This window comes from Schistocerca gregaria, unplaced genomic scaffold, assembly GCF_023897955.1.
Source record: "Schistocerca gregaria isolate iqSchGreg1 unplaced genomic scaffold, iqSchGreg1.2 ptg000066l, whole genome shotgun sequence".
NCBI lineage: Eukaryota > Metazoa > Arthropoda > Insecta > Orthoptera > Acrididae > Schistocerca > Schistocerca gregaria.
The window spans coordinates 7280732-7302093 of record NW_026061707.1 but is presented as its reverse complement, the minus strand read 5'-3'; the positions used below and the strand labels follow the sequence as shown (position 1 = coordinate 7302093).

The 21362-nt window shown below is 26.6% G+C and overlaps 1 protein-coding gene across 1 annotated transcript; it reads left to right on the top strand.

Moving 5' to 3' along the window:
• Positions 1 to 270: 270 nt before the first annotated feature.
• Positions 271 to 1602, top strand: LOC126301285 (NADH-ubiquinone oxidoreductase chain 5-like). Its single transcript, XM_049991700.1, has one exon. The coding sequence runs from the start codon at positions 644 to 646 to the stop codon at positions 992 to 994; it is 351 nt and encodes a 116-aa protein (XP_049847657.1). The 5' UTR covers positions 271 to 643; the 3' UTR covers positions 995 to 1602.
• The last annotated feature ends 19760 nt before the right edge of the window (positions 1603 to 21362 follow it).

Genomic DNA, 21362 nt, shown 5'->3' with positions numbered 1-21362 from the left:
AAATGGTTCTATAGTTGTTATAACTTTAATTTTGGATTGAATATCTCTTATTTTTATATCTTTTGTTATATATATTTCTTCTTTGGTTATTTATTATAGAGAGGATTATATATCTGGTGAAAAGAATATAAATCGTTTTATTATTATTGTTTTAATATTTATTCTTTCTATAGGTTTTTTAATTATTAGTCCTAATTTAATTAGAATTTTATTAGGTTGAGATGGTTTAGGTTTAGTTTCTTATTGTTTAGTATTTATTATCAAAATGTAAAATCTTATAGTGCTGGTATATTAACTGCACTTTCTAATCGTATTGGTGATGTTGCTATTTTAATTTCTATTGCATGAATGTTAAATTTTGGTGGTTGAAATTATATTTATTATTATGATTTTATTTCTAATTCTTTTGAAATAAAGCTCATTACTATATTAATTGTTTTAGCAGCTATAACTAAGAGAGCTCAGATTCCTTTCTCTTCATGACTTCCTGCTGCTATAGCAGCTCCTACTCCTGTTTCTGCTTTAGTTCATTCTTCTACTTTTGTTACTGCTGGTGTTTATTTATTAATTCGTTTTAGACCAATATTGGATACTTATAATTGTGGTTGATTTTTTACTTTTAATTGGTTGTATAACTATATTTATGGCTGGATTGGGCGCTAATTTTGAGTTTGATTTAAAGAAGATTATTGCTCTTTCTACTTTAAGACAACTTGGTTTAATAATAAGAATTTTGGCTATAGGTTATCCAAAGCTTGCATTTTTTCATTTATTGGCTCATGCTTTATTTAAAGCATTATTATTTATATGTGCAGGTTCAATAATTCATAATTTGAAGGATTCTCAGGATATTCGTTTTATAGGATCAATTGTTAATTTCATACCTTTAACTTCAGTTTGTTTTAATGTTTCTAGTTTATCTTTGTGTGGAATACCTTTTTTAGCGGGATTTTATTCAAAGGATTTAATTCTTGAGATGGTTTGTTTAAGATGAATTAATTGTTTAATTTTTTTTCTTTATTTTTTTCCTACTGGTTTAACTGCTTCTTATTCTTTTCGTTTGTTTTATTATTCAATATCTGGTGATAATAATTTTTATTCTAGATTTTCTTTTGATGATAAGGGTTATTATATTTCATTTGGAATAATTGGTCTATTGTTTGTTGCTGTTTTTGGTGGTAGTCTTTTATCTTGATTAATTTTTCCTATTCCTCATGTGATTGCTTTACCTTATTATTTAAAGTTTTTAACTATTACAGTTGTTATTTTAGGTGCTTATTTAGGTTATCTTATTTCTAATTTTGATTTTTCTCATAATTTATTTTCTTTAAGTATACTTTCTTTTGTTAGATTTGCTGGTTCTATATGATTTATACCTTTTCTTTCAACTAAGTTTATTAGATATATTCCTTTAAAAATAGGTTATTATTCATCTAAGTCATTTGATTATGGTTGAGGTGAATTACTTGGTGGTCAAGGTTTATATAGATTATTTATTTATTTAATTGGTTATATTCAAGGTTGATATGATTCTAATTTCAAGATTTATCTTTTAACTTTTATTTTTTGAATATTTATTTTGGTAATATTGTTTTTCGTTTACTTAAATAGCTTATAATTAGAGCGTGACACTGAAGATGTTAAGGAAGTATTTTTACTTTTAAGTATTTATAAATATAGATATATTATTTTTACAGTGAAAATGTAATGTTTTATTTAAACTATATAAATTTTAGAAATGTTAACGGAGTTTAACCGCTAATAAAAAAGTTAGCAGCTTTCATATTGGCTTTACATTTCCTTAATTGGAACTATTATAGTTCAATTATATTATTAACAGTAATACGCCTCTTTTTGGCTTCAATTAATAAGAATAAGGGTAGTACATACCAATCTTCCAGGTCGAAACTGACTGCAATATTTCGCTTCTTATTCTATTTAAGGTTGATTGATAATATCAATACTTTTTGAATGCAACCCAAATGTTATATTTAATTACAACCCTTTATTCTGCTCATTGTAATGCTCCTTGGTTTCATTCATGGTATAGTCCTCCTAATAGAACTAGAATAAAAAATATTGTTGATACTGTTCAGATTATAATGTCTGAAGTTTTAAAAATAATTACAATTGGTAGAATTAGTGCAATTTCTACATCAAAAATTAAAAAGATTACTGCGATTAGGAAGAATCGTATTGAGAATGGTATTCGTGCTGATCTTTTTGGATCAAACCCACATTCAAATGGTGATCTTTTTTCTCGATCATTAATTAATTTTTTTGATAGTGTTGTTGCCAGGATTATAACAATTATTGGAATAATAAATCTAATGAAAACTCTTGTTGATAGAATTAGAATTGTTTTTCTTGATTTATATCAAGCTTTCTGATTGGAAGTCAAATGTACTATTTATACTAGATAAACAATTATCTACCTCATCAATAAATAGAGATATATAAGAATAATCATACTACGTCTACGAAGTGTCAGTATCGTGCTGCTGCTTCAAATCCAAAGTGATGTCTTGGTGAAAATTGATTTATTGAGTGTCGAAGTAGACATGTTGATAAAAAGATTGTTCCAATAATTACGTGTAAACCATGGAATCCTGTTGCAACAAAGAATGTTGATCCATAAACTGCATCTGCAATGGTAAAAGGTGCTTCTCAATATTCATATGCTTGAAGTATTGTAAAGTATAGTCCTAATAACACTGTGAAGAATAATCCTTGTAGTGCTTGAGTATGATTAGATTCCATTAAACTATGATGTGCTCATGTTACTGTTACTCCTGATGCTAAAAGAATAGCTGTATTAAGTAATGGAATTTGTATAGGGTTAAAGGGTTGAATTCCTATTGGAGGTCATAGTATTCCTAGTTCAATTGTTGGTGCTAATCTTCTTCTAAAGAATGCTCAAAAAAAAGAAACGAAAAATAATACCTCTGATGCAATAAATAAAATTATTCCTCATCGTAATCCAATTGATACAAATCCTGTATGTAATCCTTGATATGTTCCTTCTCGTACTACATCTCGTCATCATTGAATTATAGTTAGTAGGGTAATTCCAAATCCAATTATGAATAAGTTAATATTAAATAGGTGGAATCATTTTGCTAGTCCTGATACTAGGACTATTGCTCCAATTGCTCCTGTTAATGGTCAAGGTCTATAGTCTACTAAGTGGAATGGGTGGTTTGAGTGAGTTGTTAACATAGGTTTAATATACTTCTCTAGAATATAGAGTTCTTAGAATTGAGAAAACATAGGCTTGAATTATTGCTACTGCTGATTCTAGAATTAATAGAAGTATTTGTCCAATAATTAGTAATGAGATTAAGTTTATTGCTATAGATGGTCCTGTGTTTCCTAATAAGGTTAATAATAAGTGTCCTGCAATTATATTTGCTGCCAACCGTACTGCTAATGTACCTGGTCGAATAACATTACTAATTGTTTCAATTAGTACTATAAATGATATTAATGCAGGCGGTGTACCTTGTGGTACAAGGTGTGTAAATATATGATTAGTATGGTTAATTCATCCAAATAATATAAATCTTAGCCATATAGGTAGGGCAATTGCAAATGTTAATGCTAAATGTCTTGTTCTAGTAAAAATATAAGGGAATAATCCTATGAAATTGTTAAATAATATTATAATAAAAATTGAGATGAAAATGAATGTTGTTCCATTAAATGATTTTGGTCCAAGAAGTGTTTTAAATTCATTATGTAAGGTTAAATTTAGTTTATTTCAGATAATGTTAATTCGTGATGGTGTAAGTCAAAATAGTGATGGGATTAATAATAGTCCTAGAAATGTTCTAGTTCAATTTAATGATAAATTAAAGATGTTAGTTGATGGGTCAAATGTTGAGAATAGATTTGTTATCATTTTCAATTTAAGTTTTTTATTTCAATTGTTCCTTTTTCTGCTCTTTTAATAAGGTTAGGTTTAAATGAGAAGACGTTTATTTGATTAAACAAGATTAATGTAGCTGAAAATATAATGAATAGTGAGAATCATATAAGAGGGGATATTTGAGGGATTTGGATATAATTTCCCCATCAGAAGTAGTCGTTAATTTACTATTATTTGGTTTAAGAGACCATTACTTACTTTCAGTCATCTGATGAATTTCAAGGTGTACTAATTTTTTTTAGTTACTTTAGATTGACACTCTAATGTTATTTATTTTAACTAACTCCTTAAATTATCTTAGATAATCACTTAATAAATAAATTTACTGAAGTTCTTTCAATTACAATTGGTATTAATATGTGGGTTGCTCCACAGATTTCTGAGCATTGTCCAAAGAATAATCCAGGTCGATTTATTGTGAATGTTCCTTGATTTAACCGACCTGGCGTTGCATCAATTTTAACCCCTAATGCAGGAACTGCTCATGAGTGTAGAACATCTGATGCTCTTGTTAATACTCGTACTTCTGTATTTATTGGTAGGATTGTTCGGTTATCTACATCTAGTAGTCGGAATCCATCATTTTCTAGGTCTTGTTCTGGTGTTATATAAGTGTCAAATTCTACGTCTAAAGTCCTTAGTATAATGAAATTAAGGTTGATGTTGAAATGAATCCTATTGTTGAAATTATTACTGTTATAGGAAGAATGATTCTTGATTTTTGGGACTTTATCTTTATAGATCACGAATTTTCTGTGTATGATATAATTAGAGCTGAGAATCTAATACGTATATAGTAGTAGAGTGTAATTGTAGTTAATACAACTATAATAGTTATAATAGTTGTTATATTGTTTTCTATTAATGATTGTATTACAATTCATTTTGGTAAGAATCCAAGGAATGGTGGTAGTCCACCTAAAGATAATAAAGATAAGAATATTATGAATTTAATTTCGGTTTTTATATTTCTGGCTGAATAAATTTGATTTATGAAAAATAAATTTATTTGCTTAAATAATAAAACTATAATTAATCTTAATAGTGAGTAAATAATGAAGTATAGTTCTCAGATGTTTTCTCTGAATGTTAATGATCTAATTATTCAACCTAGATGTCTGATTGATGAATATGCTAAAAGTTGTCGTAAGGATGTTTGATTTAAACCTCCTATTGCCCCAATAATAATTCTTAAGATAATAATTGTTCAAATAAAAGTTCTTAATTGAATACAATAAGATAAGACCATTATTGGGGCGATTTTTTGTCATGTTATTAATGTTAAACAATTATTTCATCTTGATGCTCCTATAACTTCTGGAAATCAGAAATGGAAAGGTGCAGCTCCAATCTTTAATAATAGTGTAGATCTAATTATTATTGATGGGATAAATTCTGTTTCCCATCCCATGGGATATTTTATTTGAATCAGCAAAATTGAAAATAATAATATTGTCGATGCTATTGCTTGGACAATAAAATATTTAATTGATGATTCATTTATTATTATATTTTTATTTCTTGTTAGGAGCGGAATAAATGAAAGTAAGTTGATCTCAAGTCCTATTCAAACCCCAAATCAGGAATTTGATGAAATGGACAGGAGCGTTCCTATCATTAATGTTGATAGGAAGAGAAGTTTTGTAGAGTTGTTGGTCATTAAAAAGGAGAGGATTGATACCTCTATAAATGGGGTATGAACCCATTAGCTTGTTTAGCTTACCTTTTTACATTAAGGTGTATGATGCACGTTAGTTTTTGATACTAAAGGAGGTAGTTTAATTCTATCTTATGTAATTTTTATTTACTTTATTTACCCTATCAAGGTAACCCTTTAATCAGGCACTTCATTTATTTAATATATAAATCGAAAGTTTTTTTTTGAAATTCTTTTATGTATTATTTTGTTTCATTAGGATTAATTTATCCTACTCATTTTTTTATATATATATATATATATATATAATAAATAATTTATATTAATATATTACATTTAATTGAAATTAAAGTATTATAAGTTCATCTTACCATTATCAATTGATTATTTTAATGCAATTATTTACCTAGGATTATAGCTACTTATGTTTTTAGCTTAAAATAGGTTATTATAATATAATATATATAATAATATGTAATTTAATATTTAATATTATTATAATTGGATATAATAAATAAAATTATTAATTTAAATATAATATATTATAATTTATATAAATAATTATATTAATTATAATAATATAATTATGTAAATTATTTATAATTAGATTATTTAACTAATATATATGAAAGTTAACTTAATATAAAAAAGAAATCATATTAATAACATATTTTATTAAATTACATAATTGTATAAAATATATTTATTATATTATTTAATCTTTCTTTATTTATTAGTGAAAAGAAAGATTAAATATGAATGAATATAATACATTTATTGCTATACATGTTCCATATTAATCTTTAATTACATATAATAGAGAAGTTGTTGTGGTCATACATAGGGGCGTTTCTTTTTTTTTTTGTTAATGTTTGTGGTTTTTTTCTTTTTTTTTCTTTAAATATTTGAATCTTTTACTTTTTCCTGAATTAATAGATTTAAAATTTTCTTATTTTTTATTTTTAAAAGTTTTATTCTTGCATGTTTATTCACTTTTTCTTTGTATTATATGTAAGTTTTGTTAGACTAAATGTTCTTTTTGCAGTAATTTGATTTAATTATCAAGTGATTTTGGATTTAGCAATTGATTTAGTATCGGCATAATTCGTGCCAGCAGCCGCGGTTATACGATTGATACAAGTGAATATTATTGGTTAAAACAGTTGTTTATATTATTAGGGTTGAAATATAAATTTGTAAGGTGAAATGTTTAAATTTATTTGTTGCCCTTTTTATGAATCTGTGAAATTTAAATAATAAACTAGGATTAGATACCCTATTATTTTAAATGTTAATTATATTTACCAGGGTACTATTAGTTAAGGTCTTTAAACCCAAAGAATTTGGCGGTATCTCATTCCATTCAGAGGAACCTACCCCATGATTGATAATACACGATTTACTCTACTTAATTTATTTGTTTGTATATCTCCGTTATCAGAGAATCTTTTTAGAGTTATAATTCTCAAGATTTATAATTATAAAATATTTCAGGTCAAGGTGCAGCTTATAGTTAAGAGGAGGTGGGTTACAATAGATTTTTGTTTATAACGGATTTGATAGTGAAATACTGTTAATGAAGGTGGATTTGATAGTAATTTAATTTATTTAATTTAACTGATATTGGCTCTGAGATGTGTACACATCGCCCGTCGCTCTCATTATTGATTATTCTATTTTATTTTAAAGTAGCTTCAATTTAGATGAGATAAGTCGTAACATAGTAGATGTACTGGAAAGTGTATCTAGGAAGAGTTTCAAGATATAACTTATTAGTAAAGTGTTTCATTTACACTGAAAATTTTTCTGTGCAAATCAGAATATCTTCATTATTTATTTTATTATATTTATTTTTTGTTTATTTAATTATTTAATATAAATAATTTTATTGTATTTTTGTCTTAGTATATTTTATAGATTTGATTTTTTAAATTATAGTTTATTGGTAATGTAAGTGTTTTATGAAATATTATTTTAAATTTTTTTAAGTAGATTTTATTTATTGTACCTTTTGTATCAGGGTTTATCAAAATTTTAGTATTTATTTTACTTGTCTCGATTTGGGTTGATTTATAAATAATTTATAGTTAATGTATCATAATTATTATTAAATTATTTATAGAAATGAGATGTTAATCGTTTCCCAAGATATCTAGTTTCTTAAGAAAAAATTTAATTTTTTAAAGTTATTTGTTTTTATTTAATTTTTAAGTAAAAATATTAACTTATTTATTCTTTAAGGGATAAGCTTTGAAGTTAATAACCTATAATTTATTTTATAGAAATATAATAGTAAGCTTTAAACCAGCTATCTTTAAGATTACGTTTTAGTTCATTATTTTTTATTTTGATTTTATAAATATTTTAGGTTTTTTATTAAGATTATTAATTTAATTTTAAAATTTTTGTAATAATGATAGAATTAGTATATTTATTTGTATGAAATTTTTACCTTGTGAACTTATTATAAGGAACTAGGCAAAATTGATTTCCGCCTGTTTATCAAAAACATATCCTCTTGTTTATATTTTGAGGTCTGGCCTGCTCACTGAGCGTATTTTTAAAGAGCCGCGGTATTTTGACCGTGCAAAGGTAGCATAATCATTAGTCTCTTAATTAGTGGCTGGAATGAATGGCTTGACGAGAAATCAACTGTCTCTTAATAAATTTTTGAATTTAACTTTTGAGTCAAAAGGCTTAAATTCTTCTTTAGGACGAGAAGACCCTATAGAGCTTGACATTTTACTTTTATATAGTTTTTTGTTTGTCTTTCTATATTTAATGATGATGTTTTGTTGGGGTGACATGAAGAATAGATAAACTCTTCATTATTATATCATTTATTTATGTTTGTTATTTTGATCCATAATTTATGATCATAAGATTAAGTTACCTTAGGGATAACAGCGTAATTGTTTTTGAGAGCTCATATCGACAAAGCAGATTGCGACCTCGATGTTGGATTAAGAAAAATTTTGGGTGCAGGAGCCCAATGATTAGGTCTGTTCGACCTTTAAATTCTTACATGATCTGAGTTCAGACCGGCGTGAGCCAGGTCGGTTTCTATCCTAAGATTGTTAATCCATATTAGTACGAAAGGACCATATGGTTAAAATATTTTTTGTTATATTGATTAATATTAATTTATTTACTATTTTGACAGATTAATGTGTTGAATTTAGAATTCATTTATGTAGATTTTTTCTACAAATAGTATTGATACTTTATGATTTATTTATATTTATTTTGAATTTTCTTTTATTGGTTATTTGTGTTTTAATTAGTGTTGCCTTTTTAACTTTATTAGAGCGTAAGGTTTTAGGTTATATTCAGATTCGAAAGGGTCCAAATAAGGTAGGTTTTGTTGGAATTCCTCAGCCATTTAGAGATGCTATTAAGTTAATTTGTAAGGAGCAGCCAATTCCTATTATATCTAATTACCTACTTTATTATTTTTCCCCTGTTTTTAATTTAATGATTTCTTTAGCCGTTTGAGTAATTTTTCCTTATTTAACTTATATGTGTTCTTTTTCTTATGGATTTTTATTTTTTTTATTTTGTACTAGATTAGGTGTTTATACTGTTATAATTGCTGGTTGATCTTCTAATTCAAATTATTCATTATTAGGTTCTCTTCGTTCTGTTGCTCAAACAATTTCTTATGAAGTTAGTTTAGCTTTAATTTTATTGTCTTTAATTATTTTAATTGGTAGTTTTAATATGTTTGATTTTATAAACTATCAGCTTTATTGTTGATTTATTATTATTTCTTTTCCTTTAGCTTTAGCTTGTTTTGCTTCTTGCTTAGCTGAAACTAATCGTACTCCTTTTGATTTTGCTGAAGGGGAATCTGAGTTAGTTTCAGGATTTAATATTGAGTATGGTGCGGGTGGTTTTACTTTAATTTTTTTAGCTGAATATACTAGAATTGTCTTCATAAGAATGTTATTGGCTTTAATTTTTTTGGGCGGTGATTTTTATTCTTTTATATTTTTTATTAAGCTTGCTATTATATCTTTTGGTTTTATTTGGGTTCGTGGAACATTACCACTGTTCCGTTATGATAAATTAATGTACTTAGCTTGAAAAAGTTTTTTACCTTGATCTTTGAATTTTTTTTATTTTCTTTGTTGGTTTAAAGATTTTATTTATCTCATTTGTTTAGTGAAATTTTTTGAGAAAAGTTAATAGAAGAGTTAAACTTCTAATTTTATGTTTTCAAAACATATGCTTTTCCTAAGCTAATTAACTTTATTCCTTAATTAATTTATCTCATGCGTTTGCGACATGGACATTAATTAAGAAATATGTGAAGTAAATAATTGTTAAGATTTGACCTGTTATAATATAAGGTTCTTCAACAGGTCGTTTACCAATTCACGTTAGTAAGCATACAACAACTACTATAATTCAGAATAAAATTTTATTAATAGGGTAAAATTGAATGCCTCGGAATGGTGTTTTATTATCAAATGGTAAAATTATTAAGATTCTAATTGATAAAAATAATGCAATAACACCTCCTAACTTATTAGGGATAGATCGTAGAATTGCATATGCAAATAGGAAATATCATTCTGGTTGAATGTGAACTGGTGTTACTAATGGGTTGGCAGGTACAAAGTTATCTGGATCTCCTAATAGGTAAGGATTAATGAAACATAGTATAATTAATAATGATGTTATTATTACAAATGTAATAGAATCCTAAAAGGTAAAGTATGGATGGAATGGAATTTTTTCAATATCTCGATTTACTCCAAGAGGATTATTAGATCCTGTTTGGTGAAGAAAAAATAAATGAATTGCTGCTATAGCAGCAATAATAAATGGTAATACAAAATGGAATGTGAAGAATCGATTTAATGTTGCATTATCAACAGCGAATCCTCCTCATACTCATTGGACTAAATCTGTTCCTAAGTATGGGATTGCTGATAATAAATTAGTAATTACTGTTGCACCTCAAAAAGATATTTGGCCTCAGGGTAAGACATATCCTATAAATGCAGTTGCTATAACTAAAAATAAAATCACTGTACCAATTATTCAGGTATGTATATATATATAAGATCCATAGTAAATTCCCCGTCCTACATGTAAGTAATTACAAATAAAAAATATAGATGCTCCATTTGCGTGTAAGGTTCGGATAATTCAACCATTATTTACGTCTCGGCAGATGTGTACTACACTACTGAATGCTATTTCAATATTTGATGTATAATGTATAGCTAAAAATAGTCCAGTTACGATTTGAATTACCAAACATAACCCTAATAGGGATCCAAAATTTCATCAAAATGAAATATTTGTTGGGGCAGGTAAGTCAATTAAAGAGTTATTAATAATTTTAATTAAAGGATGTCTTAATCGTAAGGGTTTATTCATTAGTAATTATCTTATTTTACGAATAGGTCCCTGATTAATATTGGTGATTTTAACAACTGCTAGTAGTGCTAAAAATAAATAAATTATTATTATTATTGTAATAATGAATGTTGGTCTATTATAAAATTTTTCTAAAGATATTGTTATTTCTTGATAATTGATTGAATTATCAATATTTATAGTTTCGGTGTTTTTGAAAAAGTCTATAAATATAGATATATCTAGAATAATTAATATTAATATGATAAATACTCACATTATTAATGTAATAATTATAGTGATTGATTTAGGCTGAAATATTTCGTTTGATGCAATTCTTGTAATGTAAATAAATAATACTAGTATACCACCAAGAAATGTTAAAAATAAAATATATGATAATCAATATCTTTCTATTATTGTTCCTGTTATTAATCCAACTAGGAAGGTTTGAAGGATAATAAAAAGCATTATTGATATTGGGTGTCTTAATTTAATAAAATTAATATTTATTACATTTGATAATGATATAATTATTATTTTGATCATTTCAGGGGTTAGTTTATTTAAAATACCGGTTTTGGGGACCGATGATGGAAGCTTTTCCACCTCTGAAGTTTTAAAAGTGGGGGCTGGACTTATTTCCGGTTTACAAGACCGGCGTTTTTTTTAAACTATTAAAACTAATGTTTATATTCTCTATTTTTACTTCTTTATTGATTTATTTTGCTGGTGTTTATGTTTTTTCTTATAAACGTAAACATTTATTAATGGTTCTTTTGAGATTAGAATATATTGTTCTTTCTTTATTTATGTTAGTTATTGTTTTTCTTATTGAGTTTGATTATGATTATTTTTTCCTGTTATTTTTTTAGTTTTTTCTGTTTGTGAGGGTGCTTTAGGTCTTTCTATTTTAGTTTCAATAATTCGTTCTCATGGTAATGATTTTTTTAATTCTTTTGGTTTATCTTTAGGTTAAAGTATTTATTTATAACTATTTTTTTGATCCCTCTTTGTTTATTAAATAATTGTTGATGGTTGGTTCATTCTTTAATGTTTCTGTCGGGTTTTGTTTATATAATTTGTGTTTATTTATATGCTGATTTGAATATAATTAGATATTATTTTGGTATTGATTATTTTTCTTTTAGTTTAATTTTACTTAGTTTTTGGATTTGTTCTTTAATAGTCACTGCTAGAGGTTCAGTTTATTTAAGTTCATACCATTCTAATTTTTTTGTTTTTATGGTTTTGATTTTAATAATTATGCTTTATTGTTCATTTGCTAGATTAAGTCTTCTTTCTTTTTATATTTTTTTTGAGGCTAGATTAGTTCCTACTTTACTTTTAATTTTGGGTTGGGGTTATCAACCTGAGCGTTTGCAGGCTGGTGTTTATTTAATTTTTTATACTTTGGTTGCTAGATTACCTTTATTATTAGTTTTATTTAAGGTTTATGATTTTTCTAATACTTTATATTTTCCTTTATTGGTTGATTTTGGTTCTTATTATTTTATGTTTTATGTATTTATAATTTTGGCTTTTTTAGTTAAGATACCTATGTTTTTGGTTCATTTATGACTTCCTAAGGCTCATGTAGAGGCCCCTATTTCACGTAGAATAATTCTTGCTGGTGTTTTATTAAAGTTAGGTGGTTATGGTATTTTTCGTGTTATAAAGGTTATTTCTTATTTGGGTTTAAAGTTTAATTATTTTTGATTGTCTTTAGGTTTATCTGGGGGTGTTATTGTAAGATTTATTTGTTTTCGTCAGGTTGATTTAAAGTCTTTAATTGCATATTCTTCTGTTGCTCATATAAGAATGGTTATTGGTGGATTGATGACTATGAATTGATGAGGTTGTGTAGGTTCTCTTTCTCTAATGGTTGGTCATGGTTTATGTTCTTCTGGTTTATTTTGTTTATCTAATATTATTTATGAACGTTTAGGTAGACGAAGATTATTAATTAACAAGGGTATAATTAATTTGATGCCAAGAATGGCTTTATGATGATTTCTTTTAAGATCATCAAATATGGCTGCTCCTCCTTCTTTAAATTTGGTATGTGAAATTAGATTATTAAATAGAATTATATCTTGATCTTCTTTTAGATTCTTTGCTTTGATTTTTTTATCTTTTTTTAGAGCTGTTTATACTTTGTATATATATTCTTATTCTCAGCATGGGAATTATTATTCTGGTGTTTATACTTGTTCTCTTGGTTATTTTCGTGAATATCATCTTTTACTTTTACATTGATTGCCTTTAAATATTCTCTGTTTAAAGGGTGAATATTTCTTTGTTTAGTTTGCTTAAGTATTTTAATTAAAAATATTGTTTTGTGGAATCAATGATATGAAGTTTTTCATCTTAGCCCGTGAATTTATTTTCTATTTGTTCTTTGAGTTTTTTTTCTTTGTTTATTTCGAGAACTATAATTTTTATTTTAGGTATTAATTATTTAATAATTGATTATAGAGTTTTTGTTGAGTGAGAGCTTTTCAATTTAAATGGTTCTATAGTTGTTATAACTTTAATTTTGGATTGAATATCTCTTATTTTTATATCTTTTGTTATATATATTTCTTCTTTGGTTATTTATTATAGAGAGGATTATATATCTGGTGAAAAGAATATAAATCGTTTTATTATTATTGTTTTAATATTTATTCTTTCTATAGGTTTTTTAATTATTAGTCCTAATTTAATTAGAATTTTATTAGGTTGAGATGGTTTAGGTTTAGTTTCTTATTGTTTAGTTATTTATTATCAAGATGTAAAATCTTATAGTGCTGGTATATTAACTGCACTTTCTAATCGTATTGGTGATGTTGCTATTTTAATTTCTATTGCATGAATGTTAAATTTTGGTGGTTGAAATTATATTTATTATTATGATTTTATTTCTAATTCTTTTGAAATAAAGCTCATTACTATATTAATTGTTTTAGCAGCTATAACTAAGAGAGCTCAGATTCCTTTCTCTTCATGACTTCCTGCTGCTATAGCAGCTCCTACTCCTGTTTCTGCTTTAGTTCATTCTTCTACTCTTGTTACTGCTGGTGTTTATTTATTAATTCGTTTTAGACCAATATTGGATACTTATAATCGTGGTTGATTTTTACTTTTAATTGGTTGTATAACTATATTTATGGCTGGATTGGGCGCTAATTTTGAGTTTGATTTAAAGAAGATTATTGCTCTTTCTACTTTAAGACAACTTGGTTTAATAATAAGAATTTTGGCTATAGGTTATCCAAAGCTTGCATTTTTTCATTTATTGGCTCATGCTTTATTTAAGGCATTATTATTTATATGTGCAGGTTCAATAATTCATAATTTGAAGGATTCTCAGGATATTCGTTTTATAGGATCAATTGTTAATTTCATACCTTTAACTTCAGTTTGTTTTAATGTTTCTAGTTTATCTTTGTGTGGAATACCTTTTTTAGCGGGATTTTATTCAAAGGATTTAATTCTTGAGATGGTTTGTTTAAGATGAATTAATTGTTTAATTTTTTTCTTTATTTTTTTTCTACTGGTTTAACTGCTTCTTATTCTTTTCGTTTGTTTTATTATTCAATATCTGGTGATAATAATTTTTATTCTAGATTTTCTTTTGATGATAAGGGTTATTATATTTCATTTGGAATAATTGGTCTATTGTTTGTTGCTGTTTTTGGTGGTAGTCTTTTATCTTGATTAATTTTTCCTATTCCTCATGTGATTGCTTTACCTTATTATTTAAAGTTTTTAACTATTACAGTTGTTATTTTAGGTGCTTATTTAGGTTATCTTATTTCTAATTTTGATTTTTCTCATAATTTATTTTCTTTAAGTATACTTTCTTTTGTTAGATTTGCTGGTTCTATATGATTTATACCTTTTCTTTCAACTAAGTTTATTAGATATATTCCTTTAAAAATAGGTTATTATTCATCTAAGTCATTTGATTATGGTTGAGGTGAATTACTTGGTGGTCAAGGTTTATATAGATTATTTATTTATTTAATTGGTTATATTCAAGGTTGATATGATTCTAATTTCAAGATTTATCTTTTAACTTTTATTTTTTGAATATTTATTTTGGTAATATTGTTTTTCGTTTACTTAAATAGCTTATAATTAGAGCGTGACACTGAAGATGTTAAGGAAGTATTTTTACTTTTAAGTATTTATAAATATAGATATATTATTTTTACAGTGAAAATGTAATGTTTTATTTAAACTATATAAATTTTAGAAATGTTAACGGAGTTTAACCGCTAATATAAAAAGTTAGCAGCTTTCATATTGGCTTTACATTTCCTTAATTGGAACTATTATAGTTCAATTATATTATTAACAGTAATACGCCTCTTTTTGGCTTCAATTAATAAGAATAAGGGTAGTACATACCAATCTTCCAGGTCGAAACTGACTGCAATATTTCGCTTCTTATTCTATTTAAGGTTGATTGATAATATCAATACTTTTTGAATGCAACCCAAATGTCATATTTAACTACAACCCTTTATTCTGCTCATTGTAATGCTCCTTGGTTTCATTCATGGTATAGTCCTCCTAATAGAACTAGAATAAAAAATATTGTTGATATTGTTCAGATTATAATGTCTGAAGTTTTAAAAATAATTACAATTGGTAGAATTAGTGCAATTTCTACATCAAAAATTAAAAAGATTACTGCGATTAGGAAGAATCGTATTGAGAATGGTATTCGTGCTGATCTTTTTGGATCAAACCCACATTAGAATGGTGATCTTTTTTCTCGATCATTAATTAATTTTTTTGATAGTGTTGTTGCCAGGATTATAACAATTATTGGAATAATAAATCTCTTGAAAACTCTTGTTGATAGAATTAGAATTGTTTTTCTTGATTTATATCAAGCTTTCTGATTGGAAGTCAAATGTACTATTTATACTAGAAAAACAATTATCTACCTCATCAATAAATAGAGATATATAAGAATAATCATACTACGTCTACGAAGTGTCAGTATCATGCTGCTGCGTCAAATCCAAAGTGATGTCTTGGTGAAAATTGATTTATTGAGTGTCGAAGTAGACATGTTGATAAAAAGATTGTTCCAATAATTACGTGTAAACCATGGAATCCTGTTGCAACAAAGAATGTTGATCCATAAACTGCATCTGCAATGGTAAAAGGTGCTTCTCAATATTCATATGCTTGAAGTATTGTAAAGTATAGTCCTAATAACACTGTGAAGAATAATCCTTGTAGTGCTTGAGTATGATTAGATTCCATTAAACTATGATGTGCTCATGCTACTGTTACTCCTGATGCTAAAAGAATAGCTGTATTAAGTAATGGAATTTGTATAGGGTTAAAGGGTTGAATTCCTATTGGAAGTCATAGTATTCCTAGTTCAATTGTTGGTGCTAATCTTCTTCTAAAGAATGCTCAAAAAAAAGAAACGAAAAATAATACCTCTGATGCAATAAATAAAATTATTCCTCATCGTAATACGATTGATACAAATCCTGTATGTAATCCTTGATATGTTCCTTCTCATACTACATCTCGTCATCATTGAATTATAGTTAGTAGGGTGATTCCAAATCCAATTATGAATAAGTTAATATTAAACAGGTGGAATCATTTTGCTAGTCCTGATACTAGGACTATTGCTCCAATTGCTCCTGTTAATGGTCAAGGTCTATAGTCTACTAAGTGGAATGGGTGGTTTGAGTGAGTTGTTAACATAGGTTTAATATACTTCTCTAGAATATAGAGTTCTTAGAATTGAGAAAACATAGGCTTGAATTATTGCTACTGCTGATTCTAGAATTAATAGAAGTATTTGTCCAATAATTAGTAATGAGATTAAGTTTATTGCTATAGATGGTCCTGTGTTTCCTAATAAGGCTAATAATAAGTGTCCTGCAATTATATTTGCTGCCAACCATACTGCTAATGTACCTGGTCGAATAACATTACTAATTGTTTCAATTAGTACTATAAATGATATTAATGCAGGCGGTGTACCTTGTGGTACAAGGTGTGTAAATATATGATTAGTATGGTTAATTCATCCAAATAATATAAATCTTAGCCATATAGGTAGGGCAATTGCAAATGTTAATGCTAAATGTCTTGTTCTAGTAAAAATATAAGGGAATAATCCTATGAAATTGTTAAATAATATTATAATAAAAATTGAGATGAAAATGAATGTTGTTCCATTAAATGATTTTGGTCCAAGAAGTGTTTTAAATTCATTATGTAAGGTTAAATTTAGTTTATTTCAGATAATGTTAATTCGTGATGGTGTAAGTCAAAATAGTGATGGGATTAATAATAGTCCTAGAAATGTTCTAGTTCAATTTAATGATAAATTAAAGATGTCAGTTGATGGGTCATATGTTGAGAATAGATTTGTTATCATTTTCAATTTAAGTTTTTTATTTCAATTGTTCCTTTTTCTGCTCTTTTAATAAGGTTAGGTTTAAATGAGAAGAAGTTTATTTGATTAAACAAGATTAATGTAGCTGAAAATATAATGAATAGTGAGAATCATATAAGAGGGGATATTTGAGGGATTTGGATATAATTTCCCCATCAGAAGTAGTCGTTAATTTACTATTATTTGGTTTAAGAGACCATTACTTACTTTCAGTCATCTGATGAATTTCAAGGTGTACTAATTTTTTTTAGTTACTTTAGATTGACACTCTCATGTTATTTATTTTAACTAACTCCTTAAATTATCTTAGATAATCACTTAATAAATAAATTTACTGAAGTTCTTTCAATTACAATTGGTATAAATCTGTGGTTTGCTCCACAGATTTCTGAGCATTGTCCAAAGAATAATCCAGGTCGATTTATTGTGAATGTTCCTTGATTTAACCGACCTGGCGTTGCATCAATTTTAACCCCTAATGCAGGAACTGCTCATGAGTGTAGAACATCTGATGCTCTTGTTAATACTCGTATTTATTGGTAGGATTGTTCGGTTATCTACATCTAGTAGTCGGAATCCATCATTTTCTAGGTCTTGTTCTGGTGTTATATAAGTGTCAAATTCTACGTCTATGAAGTCTGAATATTCATATCTTCAATATCATTGTCGTCCAATGGTTTTAATTGTAATTATTGCATCTACTGAATCATCAAGTAAATATAATAGTCGTAATGATGGAAGGGCAATAAAAATTAATGTAATTGCTGGTAAAGCTGTTCAGATTGTTTCAATTAAATGTCCATGAAGTATATTACGGTTAGTATAGGCAATAAATAATATATAACTTAGGGCATAACCTACAATTACTGTAATTAATAATAATACGACCATAGTATGATCATGAAAGAATGATAATTGCTCCATTAATGGTGAAGCTCCATCTTGAAGAGATAAATTTGATCATGTTGCCATTAATAAATATTTTCTAATAAAAGGTCAAACCTTTATTTGTAGAGCTTAAATCTACTGCACTAATCTGCCATATTAGAATGTAGAGATTAATGGTAATTCTGAGTAACTATGTTCTGCAGGAGGGTTATTTTGTAGTCATTCTGTTGATCTTCTTATGTTAGCTCTAAATATAATTGCTCGGTTTGTAATCATTCTTTCTCATATAATTACAATGAATATAATGATTCCTACAATAGAAATTGTAGACCCAATTCTTGATACTACGTTTCATGATGTATATGCGTCTGGGTAGTCAGAGTATCGTCGAGGTATTCCTGCTAATCCTAGGAAGAGTTGAGGAAAGAATGTTAAATTTACTCCAATGAATATAATTGTAAATTGGATTTTTAATCATGTATTATTTATAGTTAATCCTGTAAATAGTGGATATCATTGAATGACACCTCCTATAATTGCAAATACTGCTCCTATAGATAATACATAATATTAGATAAACAAAATAAACCAGAAGAACATAAACCATGACCAACCATTAGAGAAAGAGAACCTACACAACCTCATCAATTCATAGTCATCAATCAACCAATAACCATTCTTATATGAGCAACAGAAGAATATGCAATTGAAGACTTTAAATCAACCTGACGAAAACAAATAAATCTTACAATAACACCCCCAGATAAACCTAAAGACAATCAAAAATAATTAAACTTTAAACCCAAATAAGAAATAACCTTTATAACACGAAAAATACCATAACCACCTAACTTTAATAAAACACCAGCAAGAATTATTCTACCTGAAATAGGGGCCTCTACATGAGCCTTAGGAAGTCATAAATGAACCAAAAACATAGGTATCTTAACTAAAAAAGCCAAAATTATAAATACATAAAACATAAAATAATAAGAACCAAAATCAACCAATAAAGGAAAATATAAAGTATTAGAAAAATCATAAACCTTAAATAAAACTAATAATAAAGGTAATCTAGCAACCAAAGTATAAAAAATTAAATAAACACCAGCCTGCAAACGCTCAGGTTGATAACCCCAACCCAAAATTAAAAGTAAAGTAGGAACTAATCTAGCCTCAAAAAAAATATAAAAAGAAAGAAGACTTAATCTAGCAAATGAACAATAAAGCATAATTATTAAAATCAAAACCATAAAAACAAAAAAATTAGAATGATATGAACTTAAATAAACTGAACCTCTAGCAGTGATTATTAAAGAACAAATCCAAAAACTAAGTAAAATTAAACTAAAAGAAAAATAATCAATACCAAAATAATATCTAATTATATTCAAATCAGCATATGAATAAACACAAATTATAAAAACAAAACCCGACAGAAACATTAAAGAATGAACCAACCATCAACAATTATTTAATAAACAAAGAGGGATCAAAAAAATAGTTATAAATAAATACTTTAACATAAAGATAAACCAAAAGAATTAAAAAAATCATTACCATGAGAACGAATTATTGAAACTAAAATAGAAAGACCTAAAGCACCCTCACAAACAGAAAAAACTAAAAAAATAACAGGAAACAAATAATCATAATCAAACTCAATAAGAAAAACAATAACTAACATAAATAAAGAAAGAACAATATATTCTAATCTCAAAAGAACCATTAATATATGTTTACGTTTAGAAGAAAAAACATAAACACCAGCAAAATAAATCAATAAAGAAGTAAAAATAGAGAATATAAACATTAGTTTTAATAGTTTAAAAAAAACGCCGGTCTTGTAAACCGGAAATAAGTCCAGCCCCCACTTTTAAAACTTCAGAGGTGGAAAAGCTTCCATCATCGGTCCCCAAAACCGGTATTTCAAATAAACTAACCCCGGAAATGATCAAAATAATATTTATATCATTATCAAATGTAATAAATATTAATTTTATTAAATTAAGACACCCAATATCAATAATGCTTTTTATTATCCTTCAAACCTTCCTAGTTGGATTAATAACAGGAACAATAATAGAAAGATATTGATTATCATATATTTTATTTTTAACATTTCTTGGTGGTATACTAGTATAATTTATTTACATTACAAGAATTGCATCAAACGAAATATTTCAGCCTAAATCAATCACTATAATTATTACATTAATAATGTGAGTATTTATCATATTAATATTAATTATTCTAGATATATCTATATTTATAGACTTTTTCAAAAACACCGAAACTATAAATATTGATAATTCAATCAATTATCAAGAAATAACAATATCTTTAGAAAAATTATATAATAGACCAACATTCATTATTACAATAATAATAATAATTTATTTATTTTTAGCACTACTAGCAGTTGTTAAAATCACCAATATTAATCAGGGACCTATTCGTAAAATAAGATTATTACTAATGAATAAACCCTTACGATTAAGACATCCTTTAATTAAAATTATTAATAACTCTTTAATTGACTTACCTGCCCCAACAAATATTTCATTTTGATGAAATTTTGGATCCCTATTAGGGTTATGTTTGGTAATTCAAATCGTAACTGGACTATTTTTAGCTATACATTATACATCAAATATTGAAATAGCATTCAGTAGTGTAGTACACATCTGCCGAGACGTAAATAATGGTTGAATTATCCGAACCTTACACGCAAATGGAGCATCTATATTTTTTATTTGTATTTACTTACATGTAGGACGGGGAATTTACTATGGATCTTATATATATATACATACCTGAATAATTGGTACAGTGATTTTATTTTTAGTTATAGCAACTGCATTTATAGGATATGTCTTACCCTGAGGCCAAATATCTTTTTGAGGTGCAACAGTAATTACTAATTTATTATCAGCAATCCCATACTTAGGAACAGATTTAGTCCAATGAGTATGAGGAGGATTCGCTGTTGATAATGCAACATTAAATCGATTCTTCACATTCCATTTTGTATTACCATTTATTATTGCTGCTATAGCAGCAATTCATTTATTTTTTCTTCACCAAACAGG

Excerpts from the sequence above, each read along its gene's own strand:
- LOC126301285 (XM_049991700.1), top strand. The coding sequence starts at position 644 with ATGGCTGGATTGGGCGCTAATTTTGAGTTTGATTTAAAGAAGATTATT.